Source organism: Furipterus horrens, unplaced genomic scaffold (genome assembly GCF_987537825.1).
Source record: "Furipterus horrens unplaced genomic scaffold, mFurHor1.1.pri manual_scaffold_5, whole genome shotgun sequence".
NCBI lineage: Eukaryota > Metazoa > Chordata > Mammalia > Chiroptera > Furipteridae > Furipterus > Furipterus horrens.
In genome coordinates, this window is record NW_028327175.1 from 14,100,296 (window position 1) to 14,119,631 (window position 19,336).

Sequence of the window (19,336 nt, forward strand, 5' to 3'; positions counted from 1 at the left end):
TTTATACTCATGAATTTCTAGCAATACAAAATACTGATAGCATATATGTCTTGTTTTTATTGTCTCCGTCTTTTCCCAATATAAATAGATATGGATATTTTTAACGTACATACCGAGATATACAGAATCTGAGTGTCTTTTTTCTGAGACTCATTGTCCTAGGTTGCTCATTGACTTGTGTCTTACTCCTATTGCATGGCATGTTATTGCTTAGTAAGTATCTATTGAATTGAATAACATGGTAATGGAAACTGCTATAGTGCATACTTGTGCAATGTTGTATCTCCTTTTATGGAAAGAATTATGATTTCTATTAATTCAGTCTCAGGAGTTTTATTTAAAAAGTACATTCTCTTGTCTAGTTCTAAAAGGACTTGAATTGATTTGTATATTAAAATATAGTAGGATAAGAAATAAATAGGTGCTGAACTCAAGGTAAAGGGAAAATGTGGATAAGACAGTAAAAAGAAGCCAGAGGTAAAGTTAGTGTACACAGTTGTAGCCATAAATGCTACACAATTTCTAAGACTGGACTGCAAATTTGGCTTTAAACTTTGCTGAGGCCAAATAAAAAAAGGAAACGTAATTCATTATAAACAACATTCCCAGAGCCCTTAAGATAAATCCAGCCTATTGTTGAGAAGACCTCACTGAGCCTTCAAAACGGTGAGCGTGGAGACCTCATGAAGGGGACACAAGTACAAAGATATAGGGACCCCAGATCCTTACCAAATTCAAAAGAAAGGATTTAGAGATATCAGGCATTTTGAAGTCTTCTGAGGGTCCCTGTTTACCACATAAAAATCTGTTCTGCATGGTACCACATCAATACTGCATAACCCTGGAGTCAAAGAGGTTAACTTTGGGTTGGGTTTGCGACTCCCTGGACATACTGGATGAACCCAAGGCATGTGGTCTTTTAGCAAAGTCTTATTCCAGCTTGGGCTACTACTTGGTCTGAACTTCGATAGAGTTCATAGAAGCCTGCTTGGGGAGAGTCAGAGTTTGTCAGAGGGGAACTGTATGTAAGGGCTCCTAATGAACAGTATGTGTCCTGACACAGCTAGTTGATCTGTAACCATAACTCTTTGCCCTTAGGAGTTGTGGAGTTATTATAGTTAGGATTTTGCCAAATCCTTTCTTACTTCTTGTCATTTTGAATTTTGTAGAAGCTTGAACTGGATCGATTTATGCTTTATGCCCACGGACCTGACCTTTGTAGAGAATCAGACCTTCGGCATGCAATGGCTAATTGTTTTGAAGCATTAATAGGTAATTTCTGCTTTTATGGTCTTGTTTCTTGCATGTCTAAAGTGTCTAGAGAGCACGTAAAGTTCAGTGTGGAAACCTGGGACAGGATGACTTATTCCCAAAGCATGTGAGGTCCCTAGTAGGATACCCACCTCTTGTACTGTAGTTTTATAGTCCTCCCTGGGCAGAGCCATGCTTCCCTGTCCTTCATTCCCGGTGCCTGAAGTCGTCTGTTGTCACGTGCATGCTTAGATACATGTACTGAATTGAATCGGAGTGAATGAATATGGAGATGGATTACCTTCCAGATTTGATTCAGAATCACATCCATAAATAAACATTAACTTGGTTGCTGGTGATGCCCTGATACTGTTTTCTATCACATTTTAAACTATTTACAAGATATTTTTTGATTTAAACGTCTTGAAAACATGGCATTTTTAAAACCTCCGGGCTTGAGTCTATATAGTTATTTATTCTCTTGAAGCAAGACTGATGCAGATACTTCACTTCCTCTGTTTTTTTGCTGATGGTACAGGGAAGTTATGAAGTGTTAATTAGCTGGTGACTGCAAGTTGCTTTACAATGAAATGTTACAGTAGATTGGCAATTCTTTGATTTTTATTTATTTATTTATTTTTAGGTGAATGATTGAGTACATTTTATTTTTCAAAGGCCTTTGTACTTCCTTATCAATTTTGCCCTCTTCCTTTGAAAATGAATATAAAAGCTTCCCATTATAGTTTATGCTGATGATGGTAGCAAGGGAATGTTTAATAATTATCCAGTCTGTTCACAGCTATGTCTTTCCTTGCACAAATAGGTCTTAGTTTCAGCGTTTGTCACATGGAATTACTGTTCTCTAGGCACGTAATATTTGTGACAGTGTGACAGTTGGCTCCAGTGCCAGGCGGACATGATTCAATTCCCTCTTGCATCACCTTTCAGCTTTGTGTCTTCACCAAGTTACTGACTCTCTTTGAGCTTCAGTTTCCTCATCGATGAAATGGGGGTAGTATCACTGCCCTCACAGAGTTGTAAGGATGTGAATACTCAATCCTGGCAGCATCCGGTGCAGAGCAAAGTTGCATTTACCCTACCCCAACTCACCTACTATGAGTCCAAGTCCTGTAATTCTTTTGCAACATCTTCTTACTTAGGCTGCCAAAATGAAAATGGTTTGCACCGTGCCTAGGGCCTAAGCGCCCTAAAACCTACCACATAAAAATCTGTTCTCAACGACAGTTATTTGGACGCTTACTCTAATGATCTGGAGATTTTTTTTTTTCCAACAGGCTAAAAACATGCTTTATTATTCTGGCAAATCTGGTTTTCATACACTGTACACTTCCAGTTAGGGGAGGACGGAGAGAGAGATTGTGTCTGATACTGATTTAAAATCCATTGTTAAAATAAGTAGAGAGAGTCCTAGGTCTCCAAAAATGTTGGCATCCATCCCATTCAGTTTGTTTGGCAGTGGGCCACGTAGACCCAAGCCCCATCTTCCCTCTTCCTCCATCATCTCCTTGAGACCAGAGATCCAGCCAGAGTCTGGCTTATTACTGTTATTATTGTTGTTGTTGTTACTACAAATATTGATAATTTAGTCATCAAAGGCCCTAGTGATTGTGTGTCTTAATATTTTACATGAAAATGGCCTTTCTGAAGACAGATACTGAAACTATGATTTCAAGAACGTATGATTAACCTACTCCAGAGTTGTTTGATATGCAATTAAAGTGTTACTGTATTACTTACTGGTTATGATTAATGGCAAATGTGTGTACAATGTTTAATTATTTCAAATTTTTAAAATAATTATTTCTAATTAAAGGTGAAGGTTGTCCTGATTTTTATTTGCAGAAACCTTCATTGATCTGAACTCAGGTTTTGTCCGTGGTCTGAAACATAAGTATAGACAATAAAATACAACATTTTCGTAAGGTCAAGTATTTGTGCATAGTAAAGTTTATAGCCATACCTTTTATGATAGTTCATATTTGTCCTCTTTTACTTACAGTATTAGATTAGATTTTAGTAAATTGAATTTTGTATTTCAGTCTTATTTATAATACAAAATGTAGCCAAGAGAGGAAAAATGCTACCTTCAGACAGTTGCCTCTGATCTTGTTGGTTATTTCTGTGCGTGGGTTCTGGCTTGCCTTTTTGCTCTTTATGGGGATATGTGCTTTTCTCTGAATGTTAATGCAGCCTTGTTTTGGGTGTTCTCTTCCTTTTCTGTAGGAGCGGTTTACTTGGAGGGAAGCCTGGAGGAAGCCAAACAGTTATTTGGACGCTTACTCTTTAATGACCCGGTATTTATCTCGACTCATTTGGTTCTCGGTTACACGTCATTGCCGGCGATTGTAGGTCAGTTAGCCTTCCTGTTTTAAAGAGAGCGTAGGAGAAGCGAGTACAGGACACGTAGCGTACCTGACTGCTGCAGATGGGAGAGGTCTCGTCTTCTGCTGTCTTCCCTCCTGGTCACTTATAAATGAAATATGAATACAAATAGGGTAGGACTTTGCTTTATTTGAACGTATCTTGGAGGTAATTATGATTTTTCTGTTTTATCGTCATGGGGTACCTACCCCACGCAGGCTTAGTTGAAGCTCTAGCCTTTTGGCTTTTCTGTTTATGATTTGTTTTTATGTAAATTATGTAGACTAGATAAATGTATATTTAAGAAAGTCAGTTCATAGGGAGCATCTGATAGGGTTATGAATATGAATAAAGAGTTTGGAAGTGCTTTTTTTCTATAAAGCAAATTATAGTTTAAGAAAAAATGATAGATTCTGAAATAGTTTCTGTTGTTTCTAAAGTATTAAGCTATGAATATTGCTAGAGCTACCTTTTTAATCCTGCATATAATAGAGCATACTGGATGCTTTTTGTACCAAAACAAGTCAATTTAACATTTAAAGGGAGAGGCAGCTCTGTATTCCAAATTGAAATGTCATTATAATTGAATGAAATAGCCCTCATGGAGCAATAAAGAACATAGGAAGTCAGTGTTTTAGGCTTTTGTGCAACCTCCAGCTTAAGTGGCTGTCAGATGTTATTACTGTATTACTTAGGGTAGCTTAAAAACAAGAATCAATAGTTTTGAAATATGGGACCGGAATGATATTCATACCTGGCGGTGTGATTTTTTTAAATCTGTTTTTATAGATATGTGATGATTTTCTATGTTCGAATTTCTTCCTGACAGAAAATTGTCTGCAGACGTACTTGTCCCCCATTTTGTGTGCACCCATAAACAAATGTGCATCTTGATTTGTGTCTGTAGCAGATGGCATGTATTTTAAGTCCTTTTCTCAAATCTGAAAATATCTTTGTTCTTGCCTTTCTCCTTTGAGGGCAGTTTCAGCCACCTCTTTATTTTGTTTCCTCCTTCCAGTTTCGCCTCTGTGTGCCCCTACGCCTTAAATTTGTTCCCTCCCCCACCTGCTCCCTGCCTCTCCTCCCATCTTATCTGACCTCCCCGTCCACTCTGCTCCCGTCCTCCTGAATTCAATGCAGCCTTCCACCTTGTGCTTTTAATTGCATCAGTTTTTGTTTAGATCTTTTTTCCTTTTCAACGGCTTCTCTCCTGCTCATCTACTTAGCAAGTTTATCTTCTATTTCCAGTTCTGAGTGTAGTGCTGGCATGTGCAGTGTTTAATAAATATTTGTTAAAGGAATGAAATGAGTAAGTGACTAAAATGAAAAAGCAGAGTCTGAACATTATCTTATGGGTGGCACAGCTGAGATTCAGAAGTCGATGTACGTAGTGTGCCTTTCGTGCAGGGAAACACGGCTTGGGGTAATAGGTGGTCTTTCCGCTTCAGCACGTTCAGGTGCGCACACCCGGGCATTCTAACTCATTTGACATCTGCATATTGGTTTATGTCTATAAGCCGTAGTATGTGAGAGACCTTGGCGAACCTATGCGCTTTTTTTTTGAGTAATAGTATTGTGAAAGTCTAATCAGCCCAGCACAGCCAGGGACAGACCTGTAAGCCAGCAAAGTCAGAATTATTGACTCCACGCGGGTAGGGAGGGCGCTCACAAGAGGAAGCAGGTGTTCTGGCTGACCCTGGGCTGGTGCTGACCGATGCTGACGAGGGCCGGGGATCCGCTCCTGGTTGCTTGCCTTGTCTGAGGCCAGATTAGAAGCAGCGAGGGATTAATTTGGGATTGGGTGCTGTCAGGAGCCAAGAGCCATTTAGCAATTGAGTGTTGCCAGTGGTCTTTATTTAGGGAGCAAGACAAGGCAAAGTAGGTCAGAGGGCACCGCTGGCAGGAAAGCCATAGCCCTGCAAGAGGGGTCATCTGGCATTTTACAGCTGCTACCAACATTGAGGGAAACATGGTTTCCTGTCAGCCTTGCAGCCGGCTTTCTCTGTGTTCTTCCCACCCCGTCAGAGCAGGGCCGTTTGCTCTTTCTCAGCCTGAGTCCACTTTTACTCTTTCAGCCCCAGATAGCTTTGGTCGGCTCTCTGTTTTCTGGTGTGTGTAGCCCATCATGGTGTGCCCGGTACGTTCAGGGCCATTGTTCCCTTTGGATTATGCAGTGGCCCTCGTAGAAAGATAGAGAGCAATCACTGTGTAAACTTTCCTGTTCTCCCACTCCCCCATCCTTTCTTTGGCTCCACACATCTATCCCTGTATCTAGAAACTGGAAAAAGTGCCTTCAGATTCATAGAGATGTTTCACAGACACATCCCCTTAGCCTCAAAACATACTTCCTTTATTTTTATGGTCTAAACCAGAGCCCTTGGGATCTTTTTTTTAACCTTAAGCTTTTTTCTCCCTGCATCCATGCAGTTGCAAACTCCTGTCAGTTCTACTCCTGATGCCTCTTGAGTTGGTTCCCCTCGGCCATTCTGCCGCTTTAATGTCTGTCCCCGCCATTGCTCGCCTGTGTGTTGGACTGGTTGTCATGCCCACCCCTCCGGTCCCTCATTCATACCACAGTCCGTGGTGTCTTCTCTGTAATGCACAGACTTGATTATGGTCTTTCTGGCTTAAAATTTTGATTCTTCACTGCCTGCCGAAGTCTGTACTGCACATTTCACAGCGTGGTGTTTAATAGTGTTCATAAATCGACGCCCGCCTATGTTTTCTGTCTCCTTTTTTATTACTCCCTCTGCGCCATTCTAGGAATTACCTTTTTTAAAAAATTAATTAAAAATATTTACAGAGCAGTTTTATGTTCACAGTAAAATTGAAAGGAAGGCTCCGTATTTATCATGTATTCTTTGCCCCTACACATGCATAGCCTCCCCCGTTTTACGAAGATCGCCCACCAGAGCGGTGCATTTGTTACAGTCAGTGAACGTGGACACACATAATCCCACAGACCCCCTAGTTCACATCAGGGTTCCCGCGTGGTGTTGCATTCTGTGGGTTTGGACAAATGGGTAAGGACACTGCCCTAAAATCCTCTGTGCTCTGCCAGTTAGGATTACCCTTTTGTGCCTGTACACTTTGAGACTTATTTGGGCATTTATGGTGCCCTATTTTTAATTCCCTCCCTCTGCTATTTACTTATTTCCTCATGTTCTTCTGAATACATCCGAAGAGTCAGCTTCTCTCAAAGCTTTGTCTGACGCCCCCAGCCAGCATTTTCCTAGCACTTAGTGTATATCATCACTCTTATAGAACTTATCAGAGTTTATTAAATTGTACTTATTTACTTTTATTCTTCCCCACCAGGCTTCTTTGAGGACAGGGATAGTGCCTTATTCATCTTAGGAAGCTAATACATAATAAGTATTCAATAAAAATATGCATGAACAAATGTCTCAAGAGTCAGTGAACATTTTCCATAAGAGGAAACTGAAGGTAGAGGCTTTGCCTAAAAGCTACTAAAGGGTAGAACTGGGATTACAGCTTAGATCTTTTCCAGGAACCTTTCTCTGACACCGAGGTGTAGCAGAACCCACCTCCGTGTGCAGGGTAGCTTAAATAGTCTCCTTTTGAGTGAGGTATTAATATTAAGCTCTTACACCCAGATGGGTGGTGGCAGACATCAAAGGAGAAATCAGTGTTTTTGAGTGTAAAACACATAGGAAAAGATGAATCAAGAAGTCCGTGAGAATTTTGGAGATTGGAGTTGGTTGGAAGAGATAGCTCTTTATCATTACTGTTGATATCCTTAGTATTACTAGTAGCGTTTTCTGTGTGCCAGCACTGGGTTTAGGGCTTTGAGTTAGTCGCTGATCGGGGCATCACAGAACGCTTTGCGGTCGATACTGTAATTATTTTTGTCTTACTCTCGAGGAAGGGGTGGCCCAGAGAGGTTAAGTAACTGCCAACACGGACGCAGGCTTCCCGACTCTGGGGCCTGCCCTCTTCCCTGACACCATACTCCCTGGTTTAAGGAAAGGTGAAAAACATTACTATTTGGTCATTTGGGTATGAGGTACAAGATGTTCCTTAAGGCATGTCGAGTTAAGAAATTGTGTCTTATATGAGAGGTCAGAACTGCAGCAGAGATGAACAAGTCTTCCAAACTGAGAGTGTAGCTCAAATAGTGGGAGTGGGGAACTCTGCAGAGGAGCAGGTGTAGAAGAGGCCAGGATGAAGTCTGGTGGATGTCCCTGTGGGTGTGGCAGGAAGAAAAGGGATTGCGGGAACAGAAGAAAGTCGCAAGAAGGGAGTGACATTCGGTGTAATTCTTGCCACAGAGAATTCAAGGGAAAGGTTATTGGCCAATGAAAAACTACCAAAGTGTATTTTATTAAGATGCAAGGTATACAAAAGTATTCAGGTATCTTAGCTCACAGGTGATAGTAAATTTTTCTATATTTCTTCCCTATCCCACATTAAAAAAATGTTTTTTTCTCTCTTTAAAAAAACCTCTTACTACTTATTTCAAAAACCTGACATCGATGCCAGAAAGTAGATTCAATCAGAGGTTCCCTAGAGTCTAAAACAGAGGAAGAAACACTTTAATCCTCAGGAAGTTCTGATTATAACTGCCTTTAGATTTAACTCAGTGGATAAAATCATGTATTGGGCTTCTCCATGAACTTGACTCCTTACAACTTTTTAAGTAAACATTTGTAGTGACTCACAGTAAAAGTGGCCTTATTGGTTTAAGAGTTTAGGAACTGGATATGGGATGTTTTTCACTCCATCTTAAAACAGCAAAGATGATCATGAGTGAGTACCTGAAATAAAGGACATTTGAGATGAGTTTTAATTACAAAAGGCGCAGCTGATGCACCTTTCTGGGGAATGGCAGACTAAAAAATATGATTAAAATAGCAACTTCATCCAGTGTATTAGGTTAAGCAAATGTGTAACTTAGTTTTAAAAGGTGTCTTTGACTCCTGGGGCTGGGGGTGGCTCTCTTCCTCCCCAGCTTAATAGGCTAATTAGAGTCACTGTAGGCAGTTTGAGTGGTGAGCACACTTCAAAAAAAAACTAGTTTGCTGGCACTATTGAATTTGCAATAAGTGGAGTCAGCATCTGAAATAGTTCCGTATTTCACATAATGGCATTTTATTTAGTACTCTAGAGCGTGTTAAATGGCTCCCTTGAGCATTAAAGGCACCACTCCATTTTCCAGGACCTGCGCGAAGTCTGGCTCAATTATCCTCTGCACCCGCTCCAGGTAAGTGTGGCCTCTGGTCTGCAGCTTGCTTTGTAACTCCTGGGATTTGTGTTACTTCCCTTTGCCTTTTCTCCCCTCCGCCTTTTCTCCCCTCCTGCTTTTATCCTTAGATTCCCTTCAGTGGCATTATGACTTTAAGCTGGGGTGTCAGAACTGGAAGACTTTGGAACAAATAGTAAAATGATCCCATACATTACGTTTATGCAGGACAGGATTGGGGTGGGGACGGGGGTGTGTCTTCCCTTAAGTGGCAGTAAGAACGTTCATGTGGTTGCCGTTTGGTCCCACCTCTTCTCCCAAAAAGTGATAGTCAAAGCTTGTGTTGACTAGTGTATCTACCTGCCTGCTATTACAGAGAAAATACAGAAGCAAGTCTGGGCTTATTACAAAGTAGAACAAACACTAAATTACCATTGCTACATTGTAACCTAATTTGGACCTTAGAAATTGAAGACTTTCACTCAGATTGCATGAAGCATATTATACATTAAAGTTTTAGTACAGTGTGATAACTTTTACTCAAGGTTTTAGAATTTAAAAGGTTTCCACGTGGTGATATCCTTTTTCCCAGTTGGTTTAAAAATTCTTACTATTCTTTGCTTTTATTTCCATTTTACTTTGGGAATATACATACATGTATACATGTTATATATACATACACGCATGTTATATATAATAAGAATAATCACTAGTGACTGAACTCGCTCATGAGAGGCTTTATAGTAATAAATGGCATTAATTCAACATACTTTAGAAATATTTTATTAATATGGAATTGCCCAAAGTTGTTGGAAATGATTATTTCAATTATTCCTTTTATATTCTCTGCCAGTTGTTAAAGGCTCATCAGTATGTTGAGCACCTGCCTAATGATATAATGCTCTTCATTGTAAGCTGAATCCAGTCTCAGTGATGCTCACTTGCCAAAATAGCTTGGTCCCCAGAAGACACACATAGCAGTCAAGTTACGGTAATGGAGTGGTTCTTAAAAGGCAGTCCCCAGACCTGCAGCTACTGCGTCACCAGGGAACTTATCAGGAAGGCCAATTCTTGGTCCTTACGCCAGACGTATTGAATCAGAAACTCGGGGTAGGGCCTGGCCGTGTGCATTTCTCAGGCCCCACAAGGGTTCTGATGAACACCAAGCTCTCAGAACCACTGCAGGCCTAGAAATGTGCGTTCTCTGCCAGCAGTTCTTCCGCCTTCCTCTTCCTTGGAGAGTTAGTATAATACTTGGGATTTTGAACTCTCTATGTACAGTACTTGGCCTTGAAATTTGATAGAAGATTGGAAAATATTATTTGAACCTTCTTTAAATATTAGGTTTGTTTGCCATTCTAAGGCATGAGAAAGAAGCTTCTGTGTTTTATTGACCTTTCAGAAATTTCCGCCCATGGGAGAAGGAATTTACAAAACACTATCCTAGAATTGATAATTATTCTTGTAACCAAAAACTGTGCAGGAGTCTTATTTATTTCCCTTTTCCTGTAGCTACAAGAGCCGAACACTGATCGACAACTTATTGAGACTTCACCAGTTCTACAGAAACTTACTGAGTTTGAAGAGACAATTGGAGTGATGTTTACTCACGTTCGGCTCCTGGCAAGAGCATTCACACTGAGAACTGTGGGATTTAACCATCTGACCTTGTGAGTTAAAAGCACCCATGTAGTCCCACTGTGACCATTTAGACAGGCAGGCCCAAATCTTTGCTGCGTGCCCTTCAAGGGAATCCGGATTGCAAACATATTTCTAGGAAACCGTCAGATGGGTAATGGCCAGACCCTGGCAGAGCACAGGGGGTATGCTCCAGACCAATTATTTTTGGTTTCACTGGGGGTAAGCAAAAGTCGTTTGTATGGCAAAATACAAATTAATAAATAATAATACAAGAATAAACTCTGTTTTGAGTATTCACAACTATTTTTGCTCACCCCATATTTCAATAAAGAAGTAAAGATGTAGCAAAGAGAATTCTTGTACCTTTTTGCCTTGTTTTGTCTGTGTAGAGATTGTGTAAGATTGTTGTCTGTCCTCTATCTTTAAAAAAAAAAAAAAGAAAGATTAACAATGTTTATTTATTTTTCCTCTCTTAAAATTTTTTTTCTTTTGATTTAATCTTTATTGTATTTTTTCCATTACCATCTAGTCCCTTTGTGTACCGTCACCACATTGCTGTCTGTGTCCAGAAGCCATTTTTCCTTTTTGCTTAATCTTTGACTCTGCTCAGCTTCTGATCAGGCAGCATGTACCAGTCCCTATTTTAGCAGCTGTTTAATCCTTAGCTAGTATTCACTTTACTTTTTTTCGAAACTCAATGTATATTAACTTAGATTTCTTCTCAATTGAGAAGTTTTAGGGAATTATATTTAGTTTTGTGCTTTAAAGCAAGATGAACAAATACATTGCCTTTTAAAATAGCATCTTTTTAAAACTTCTGTTTTTTGTTTTTGTTTTTTTTTTTCAATCTATAAATGCTTACTGATCTCTGTACATTGATGTTCCTTTATTCAGAGGCCACAACCAGAGGATGGAATTCCTAGGTGACTCCATAATGCAGCTGGTGGCCACCGAGTATTTATTCATTCATTTCCCAGACCATCACGAAGGACACTTAACTGTGAGTTTGTGCTGCATCATTCCCGCCAGTAAGATTGCTGTGCAATTGAGAGAGGAGGTTAGAAGAGCCGAATATCCATTTATGTAACTGATGACTTAGTTCTTGGTGACCTTAGCTTGCATATCATATGATTTTATTCATTTCATTATGCAAGTTGTATCCAAAGCAACACATGGTAAGAACTCATTCTGTACTCTTTCATTTAATGATTGCTTACTCTGTGCACAATGTTGAGCTAGGTTTCATGGGGGAGCAAATATTAGTGGGCGCCTAGTCCATCCATAAGGAGAAGTTAACATGAAAGTAGATAACTACAAATTCTGTCTGTCTGTCTTTCTGCCTACCTATCGTGTATATACATGTACATGCATATACACGTACATATACATGTACAGTATAAAAGGTGTAAGTAATGGGAGTATTATAAAGAGGCACAGGTAAACTGCTCACTTATTTAGGAAAAGATAAGGTTTCTTTTGGGCGTGGAGTTCTAAGGAAGCTTCATGGATGTGATGATATGTGGCCTATACAGATGGGTACTGTTTGGCCAGTGGAAGTTGTGAGAAGAGCTTTCTGCGCAAAGATATTCCCGAAACAAGTGCACAGCATGAAAAGTCGGAAGATAGAGAGACAATAGGGACTCACTAGTTTGTGGACCATGGTGGAGTTGAAAGGGACTTAAACACAAGGTTTGATTTATGGACAGTGTGAAATAGCCCCCGTTCTCACTTTTGTCCCGTTTTTATAAAGCGTTACTGAGCTTTTTTACTTGCTGTGTACTTTTACTCTCTGAAGCCGATCAATGATATAACTGGAATGCTGAGCAAAACGTATCTGGAAGCCAGTCGTGATGCTCTCTCAAAGCACAAGGAATAACTTCTGAGTAGTCCCTCTGGAATTCGGCATTGAGAAAGCACATGCTTTATTGAGCAGAAGGAAGATGTCGTAGCCCCGTGTATCTGCAGTTTTGCTTTCTGCAGGTTCAGTTAGCTACGACCAACCATGGTCTGAGAAGACAAAGGGAAATTCCAATAAACAGTTCACAAGTTTCAAATTGCGTGCAGTTGTGAGTAGTGTGATGAAATCTTACGCTGTTCTACTCCTGCCTGGGATGTGAGTCGCTCCTTTATCCGCCGTATTCCTGCTGTAGATGCCCTCTGCCCGTTAGTCACGTAGTAGATCAGCTGTCTCGGTATTGCAGTGCTTGCGTTCAGTGACCCTTATTTTACTTACTAATGGCCCCAGAGCACGAGAGCAGTGATGCTGGTGATTTGGAAAGTCCACAGAGAGGCTGTAAAGCGCTTTCTTTAAGTGGGAAAGTGATTACAATATAATAAGCTATTTTGAGAGCATGAGAGAGAAAGAGAGAGAGAGAGAGAGAAATAGGGGGAGAAAAAGGGAGAACACATTCATATAACTTATTACATTGTTATAATTTTTCTATTTTGTTAATTATTGTTGTTAATCTTTTACTGTGCCTAATTTATAAATTAAACTGTATCATAGATAGGTATGCGTAGGAAAAACATAGCATATGTAGGTTTGGTACTTTTTGCAGTTTGGGGTATCCCTTTTGGAAAAGGCAGGACTACTGTTGTAATACACTATAATATAGTTTGTTAGTGCAGACTTCCTTTTTTTATGTTGCTTGAAGCAAATAATAAGTCTTTTTACTTTGCATTTCTACACATTTTATGCATGTTTTGCTTTGAACAGAATTGGATCTTATTTCTGCACCTGTGAACCCTGGAAATAGTTTATATGAGATACAAATATTGGAATCAGAGAATATGGTGATTTGGCTCTGTTTAAATATAATTTTTCAGCAGAATTTCTAAGCCCAACAAAATATGGTCCCTTCGTTCACTAACTCAGTGAGTATTTATTGTGCCTCTTCCATAACCCACGTATCATTATATAGGAAATCAGCAGTACTCTTATTTTACATTTAATTTAAAATTAACAGTTTGATTACCATTTAAAATTAACTGCTTTTGGATGGGAAAGAAAGTGTTCTCATCTTGAATTAATATTAAATCTGAAGAACATATGAGCATTTACCAGAAACAAACTGCTGTCTAGAATCTTGCTCTGTGTGAGGGCATCAATAAATACTCGTTGAGTATCTCCCATTAGGGAATAGACTTCATAGCTGTCAGAGTATCTGGTTGGTCTGAGAAATGGCCAAACCAAACCAAACCAAATGCTTCAAGTAGTTATTCATTTTATGGCCGTATAGAGGCCCCTGTTGAAAATGTGTGACTTCAATACACACGTTGGCCCTGACTGTTCTGGCTCTGGATTGAGCATTGTCCTGCGAATTGAAGGAGTCACTGATTGATTCTTGTTCAGGGCACATGCCTGCATTGAGGACCAGGTCCGCAGTTGGGGCATGTGAGCAGCAACACGTTGCTGTTTCTCTCTCACACTGGTGCTTCTCTCCCTCTCTTTCTCCCTCCATTCCCCTCTCTCTAAAAATAAATAAAATCTTATTTAAAAAAAATACACGTTTATCCCTATATTTCTACAAAGTTATTTGTGAACTCTAGGATTTTGTGGAGATGGGATTTTATAGATCGACAAGTTTCCTTCCTCCCATCTTAGTCACTGCATTCACCCCACCACCACCCAGCGCCGAGCAGGTGATGAAACCAAAACCGAAGGCTCTCTCCAAGGTCTAGGTAAAGGTCAAACCAGAACTATGACAGACTCCAGTTTTGTGTTTTTCCCAAAATCATTTCAATGCCATAATTGTAGTTTTATCCAAAATGTGTTTATTAGCCTTGCTGTCTTAAAATTAGACAATTTTTGGATCGTTTATTCGAAAGATATTAACAAATGATAAAATTATGATATAATGGTTTTTATTAACTATATTCATAGAAAGCTTTGGTTAAAATCAATAGGACCAGCAGATCTGCTGGCAAAACAAAGATGATCTATCATTGGTTGAGTGCGTATTTCAAAAGATAGGAACTCAGAATGACGAGAGTGGTTGCGTCCTTTCTCCTTGAAACACTGTCCTGCATTGGCTTTGATCACACTGCATTTCCTCGGTTTCTCTCACTTCTTTAGCTACTGTATCTTAACCTCCTTTGCAGGCTCATTTTATCCTGTGTTGCTGATGCATATTCCAGTATTGGAAAGGCTCACTTCCAGGCCATTTTCTCTTTCCCAGGCGGTCTTTTCCGTGTATTTCATCAGTTTCACTCTATAAGCAAATGACATCCAAACAGATCTCCTCAATCCATTCCCTTTCCGAGTTTTAGTCCCAGCTGCCTTCTCAGCATTTCTGCATGTTCAAGACTGAACTTACCATCTCCTCCCACCTGGGTCCTCCTCCAGTATGACCTGAGTCATTGAATGGCAACATCAGCCATCCAGTGCTGCGAGCCAGAAACCTTGGAGTCATTTTTGATTCCTCCCTCTGCCTTCCGCCCGTATGTTCTAGACCGTTCCCAGCGCCTGGCAATGATATCCCTTGAGCAACCACCTCCTGTTGATCGCCCAGATCCCCTCCACCAGCTCCTGTCACCTGGCTGCTGCACTGGTTTCTGCATAGCTGTCAGAATGGTACAGGAATAGGATTGACGAGAGACCCGGTGAGAAGGGCTGGCACTCAGGGAACTGCAGAGGATAGGAAGCTGAGGTGGTGTCTATACAAAGCCCTAGGGAACGTAGCAGGCTTTCCCCCTGAGATGTGGGCTGCTGTGTGCCATTCTCGGGGGCATTTTTGTCCCCTCCCATAATGGGTGTTGTCTGGGGCAGAAAGCCTTCTCAGGCCCAGGTCTCAGGCCTGTTGGACGGTGTCGCAGCTTCCTGCCCCGGTCTTCCCGTGTATGCTCTTGCCCCCCCCGCCCCCCCCCCAGCCCGTTTCACATGCTGCAGCCAGTGGCGTTTCTCACAGCAAACCTCCTGTGACCACGCAGGCCATTCATCTTCAGTCCAGTTGGTTGTTCCTCTTCGTTTCCCAGCCCCTTAATATCGGAGTGTCCCAGTTCCCCAACGTCTGCTCCCTGCTGCTGACTTCCTCCCGTGAATGGTCATGTGGAGGAGGGACGTGGCCATTGTTTCATGTATCAGGAAGGAAGTGGAAAACTTAGGTATGAATGTCTAAAGATTAAAATTGATTTAAAAATTGTGGGGGTTATTTGGTACAGTTGCATTTGTGGGAGGGCAATGGCAAATCATTCATTAGTGGGAGCACAGAACACACAAGCACAGTAATTCACAGTGAGAGGCACGCGGTAGCTCTGAGCCACTCGCTTGCTCCCTGGCTTTACAGCGAATAAGGACAGTCGAGCCAATGAAATCATGGTTCTCAGGTTTTGAATGCTGATGGGGAACAACATTGCATTTTGCAAGCTGAATGTTCAAAAAGGCCTACTTAGGAAGGAATGTCAGGCTTACCTAATTATTCTAGCATGACTGAATTTGAATTGGAATGTGGAAGGAGAGGTTCTATTTCATAGACTGTTTTTTAGGGTAGAACCTACCCGGATGCGTTGGGGTAAGGGGTAAGAGGGTCTCAAAGAGCGTTTACTCAGACCAGAATGCCTGCCCTGCCACATTTTCAAGTTTTAACTTAAGTTTTAACTCTCATTCTTCTCTCTTAACCTTTACTACAAGCTACTGTTCTAAAAATAATTGCTAAACCCCTGCCTACTATGTTCAAGGCACTGTGCTCAGGGGTGGCGTGCCCTGGTACGGTGCACGTGTGGACATCTTTCTTTCCAGTGGAATGATTTGGGAAGCAAGGATTAAAAATAAAAAGTTTGGAACCCAGTGATCTAATCCCTTCCTGCCACCTCCAGACAGCATGAAGCATAAATCATTCAGATGGAGAGGGTAGATTCTACAGCCTCCTGGTTGAAAAATCCTCTGTCACTGGTATAATTTGGCTTTTGCATTCTGCCTGCTAGCATTTGTGTACCTTTTCTTTAGTTATCATGGGAAATGGAGACCATCTGGCCACCACTCTTGGTATAATAGACCTGTGTGGTACATCACTGTCACTTTTAATAACAATTCTGCTTTCACCCCGTGCTCTTATATTAAAGCCTTCCAAGTAATCATCACAGTCTGCTTACTTCACACTAGGGGGCCCTCTCTTGCAGCGCAAGTCCCACAGCTGTGGTTTCCTCTTTAGAATCAGGAATGGGGAGAGTGGTTGAAGGAAGAATGCCAATATGTTTTTTAATTTGTTTTAAACCAATAAGTCTTTTCCTCATTAAAATTTAAGTTTAAACTAATTGTAAAAGACTGCTGTGCTGAGATAATAGAAGACATCCTGAATTCTCAGAAACAGAATTTGTGATTTGCGATATTTATTTGGGCCCCTGCCATTGCATCAGGAACTCAGCAATTTTTTCCTCTGCTTTATAGAGGAGCTTTCTTCACTTTTTCTGGTGAATTCAAATGAAATTTGAGGCGTGGGGATGGTTAAAAGAAAAGACAGCCTAGCATTGGGTAAAATGGGGGGCTTTGAAGACAGTGAGTGGCATTCTGCATTGAAGACAAATTCAGAGGGATTCTCAGAACTTCCTTTAACTTTTTCTGTAACTCAAGAGGAAGCGTATCTTGCTTGGTGATGATGTCACTGTGGATATCAAGGGCAGCGAACATCACGTGTGTGTTTCTCACGTGCTGGTCATTGTACTTAGATCATATATCCATTCACTCTATTCTCTGTACCCCCTGTGTGGCAGATGCTTCTTTCTCCATTTTACAGATGCAGAAACTGATACTTAGATTTAATAATGTGTACAGGGTCACTTAGACAGGAAGTGGTAAGGCCAGAGTTTGAACCCAGGCAGTTTGGTGCCAAATTTTAGCTTTTTACTACATATCAAACATGAGGCAATGTTTGCAAAATAGTCTAATAGCTATCTCGTGCCCAGCTGGGTGCTTAATGTTGGTTTTCTAGACTTCTACTAAAAAATAAACGGCAGATATTTATAGCATCAACATCTGCAGGCCTTCCAACCTCATGTCTCGCTCCATTCAAATTTATTCTCCAAAAAGATCTCTCTGAAATTAAAAAATTACTTTGCATTGCTCCCTTTGGACACCTTAAGCTTCCTCACCGCTACAGGCAAGCAGACTTCTTTCCGATACCTGCAAGACCTTCTCTGCCCAGAGGCTGGCCAGTGTCCCCTGCATCAGCTCTTCTCTGCTTGGCTCTAGTTTCTCCACTATTTCTACTGAGTAGTCACCTTGCTGTGTCATAGTGCCCTGCTTTGCCAGGGCCGTTTGCTCTTTCTGGGGAACCCTTTCCCACTGCTTTCGTTCATGCAACAAAACACCACGGCCTGGGGGGCTTATGAGCAGCACTCGATTGCTCAGTTCTGCCAGAGTGGAGTCCAAGATCACAGTGCCAGCACAGGTGGGGAGGGCCCTCTTTCGAGTACAGACTTCTCATTGTACCTAATATGGTGAAAGTGGCTAGAGATCTCCCTGGTCTTCCTTTTTTTTTTTTTTTTTTTTTAATCCTCATCCGAGATCATTTTTTTTTCATTTCCTCAAGAGAGAAAGGGAGAGAAACGTCGATGTGAGAAACATCGATTTGGTCACCTTCTTGTATGTGCTCCAGCTGGGCATTGAACCAATAACCTGGGTACGTGCCCTGACCTGGGAACGAACCCGTGACCTTTGTTGTTCCAACCAACTGAGGCCCACCTGCCGGGATTGGAGCTTCCTTTATAAGGGCACTAATCCCATTCGTGACGGCTGCAGCCTCCTGACCTAGTCACCTCCCAAAAGCCCCATGTCCCATCATCTTCAAGGCTTTGGTTTTTAACATAGGCATTTTGTGGAACACACACCTTCAGAATACAGCACCCACCCTTCTCCCACTGGCAGACTCATTCTTTTTCAGTTCTGGCTCAATATTAACCAGAACCCACCTGCATGAAATGTTTTTAATGCATATATCCAGGTTACATGCCCAGAAGTTCTAATTCCTTGGTTCTTGGAAGAGGCCTGAGTGCCATAGCTCAGGGGGACCTAATGATTCTGATACAGAGCTAGGCCAGTGAGTCTCTGAAACCTGTGTGCTCGCGTCGGGTCCCCCAGGAGGCTGGACGGAGAGAAGCACCATGCGCACCGTGTCCTGTGTTGCCATCGCGGCTGCCACAGTGCATCACAGTGGCCAGTCTTTGTGTTGACTCCTCCAGAGATTAGTAGCCTTCAGAGCAGCAATGGCTGGTTGCTCATCTTGTGATGCTCAGCTCTCAGCACAGGGCCCAGCGCAGAATCGGCCTCCACAGCTGTCACACTGAACTGTCATCCCCTCCGGCGGGTCTGCCTTGTGATCCCGCGGTGGTGCCACGGGCTGGCCAACAGCACAGTCCATTCTGCAGCGGAGTTCAGCAAAGGCCAAAGGTGGAGCTTGTCACGGAAAGAATTGCCATTCGGTTTTTTTTTGTTTAGGTAAAGAGCAAGGTCTCACCTCTTTTCAACTCATCTTCTAAATTTGCACTGACTCTAAAAATATGGGTGATTTATAGCTTCCTCTTTCTCCCACTGACTTTTGGTTCAGGCTCCTGAGTTTTGGCAAGAATGTGAAGATCTCACTTTCTGCTGGCCGCCCTGCTACTTTAAGACCTGTCAGGGCATTTTTAAAATAAAACTGGAAGCACTTTTGTTCCCACCTTCACTGCCTTCTTCCTTCCCCCGCAGACAGCGTTACTGCCCAACACTGGGTGGGAGCCCTCCTGCTGGCAGGTGGCAGCTGGGCCCGTGACCAGTGATGCACCCTGGTTTGTGTGCTGCTGTGTACTTCAGCCTTGTTGACTCGGAGGCACGAAATCTCCGCGTACACAGCCTTCATTAGTGTTCTTCTCTCACGAAAGCATATA

At 41.6% G+C, this 19,336-nt stretch overlaps 1 protein-coding gene across 2 annotated transcripts in view; it reads left to right on the forward strand.

Annotated features, from left to right (window-relative positions):
• Positions 1 to 19,336, forward strand: part of DROSHA (drosha ribonuclease III) — a 103,380-nt gene that overhangs the window by 73,320 nt on the left and 10,724 nt on the right. For both annotated transcript variants that reach the window (XM_090276201.1, XM_090276202.1), the window contains 5 exons: positions 1,170 to 1,272; positions 3,496 to 3,566; positions 8,813 to 8,857; positions 10,349 to 10,506; positions 11,372 to 11,477. In XM_090276201.1, coding sequence (XP_090132327.1) covers positions 1,170 to 1,272; positions 3,496 to 3,566; positions 8,813 to 8,857; positions 10,349 to 10,506; positions 11,372 to 11,477 — 483 coding nt within the window. The remainder of the gene's footprint in view (positions 1 to 1,169; positions 1,273 to 3,495; positions 3,567 to 8,812; positions 8,858 to 10,348; positions 10,507 to 11,371; positions 11,478 to 19,336) is intronic.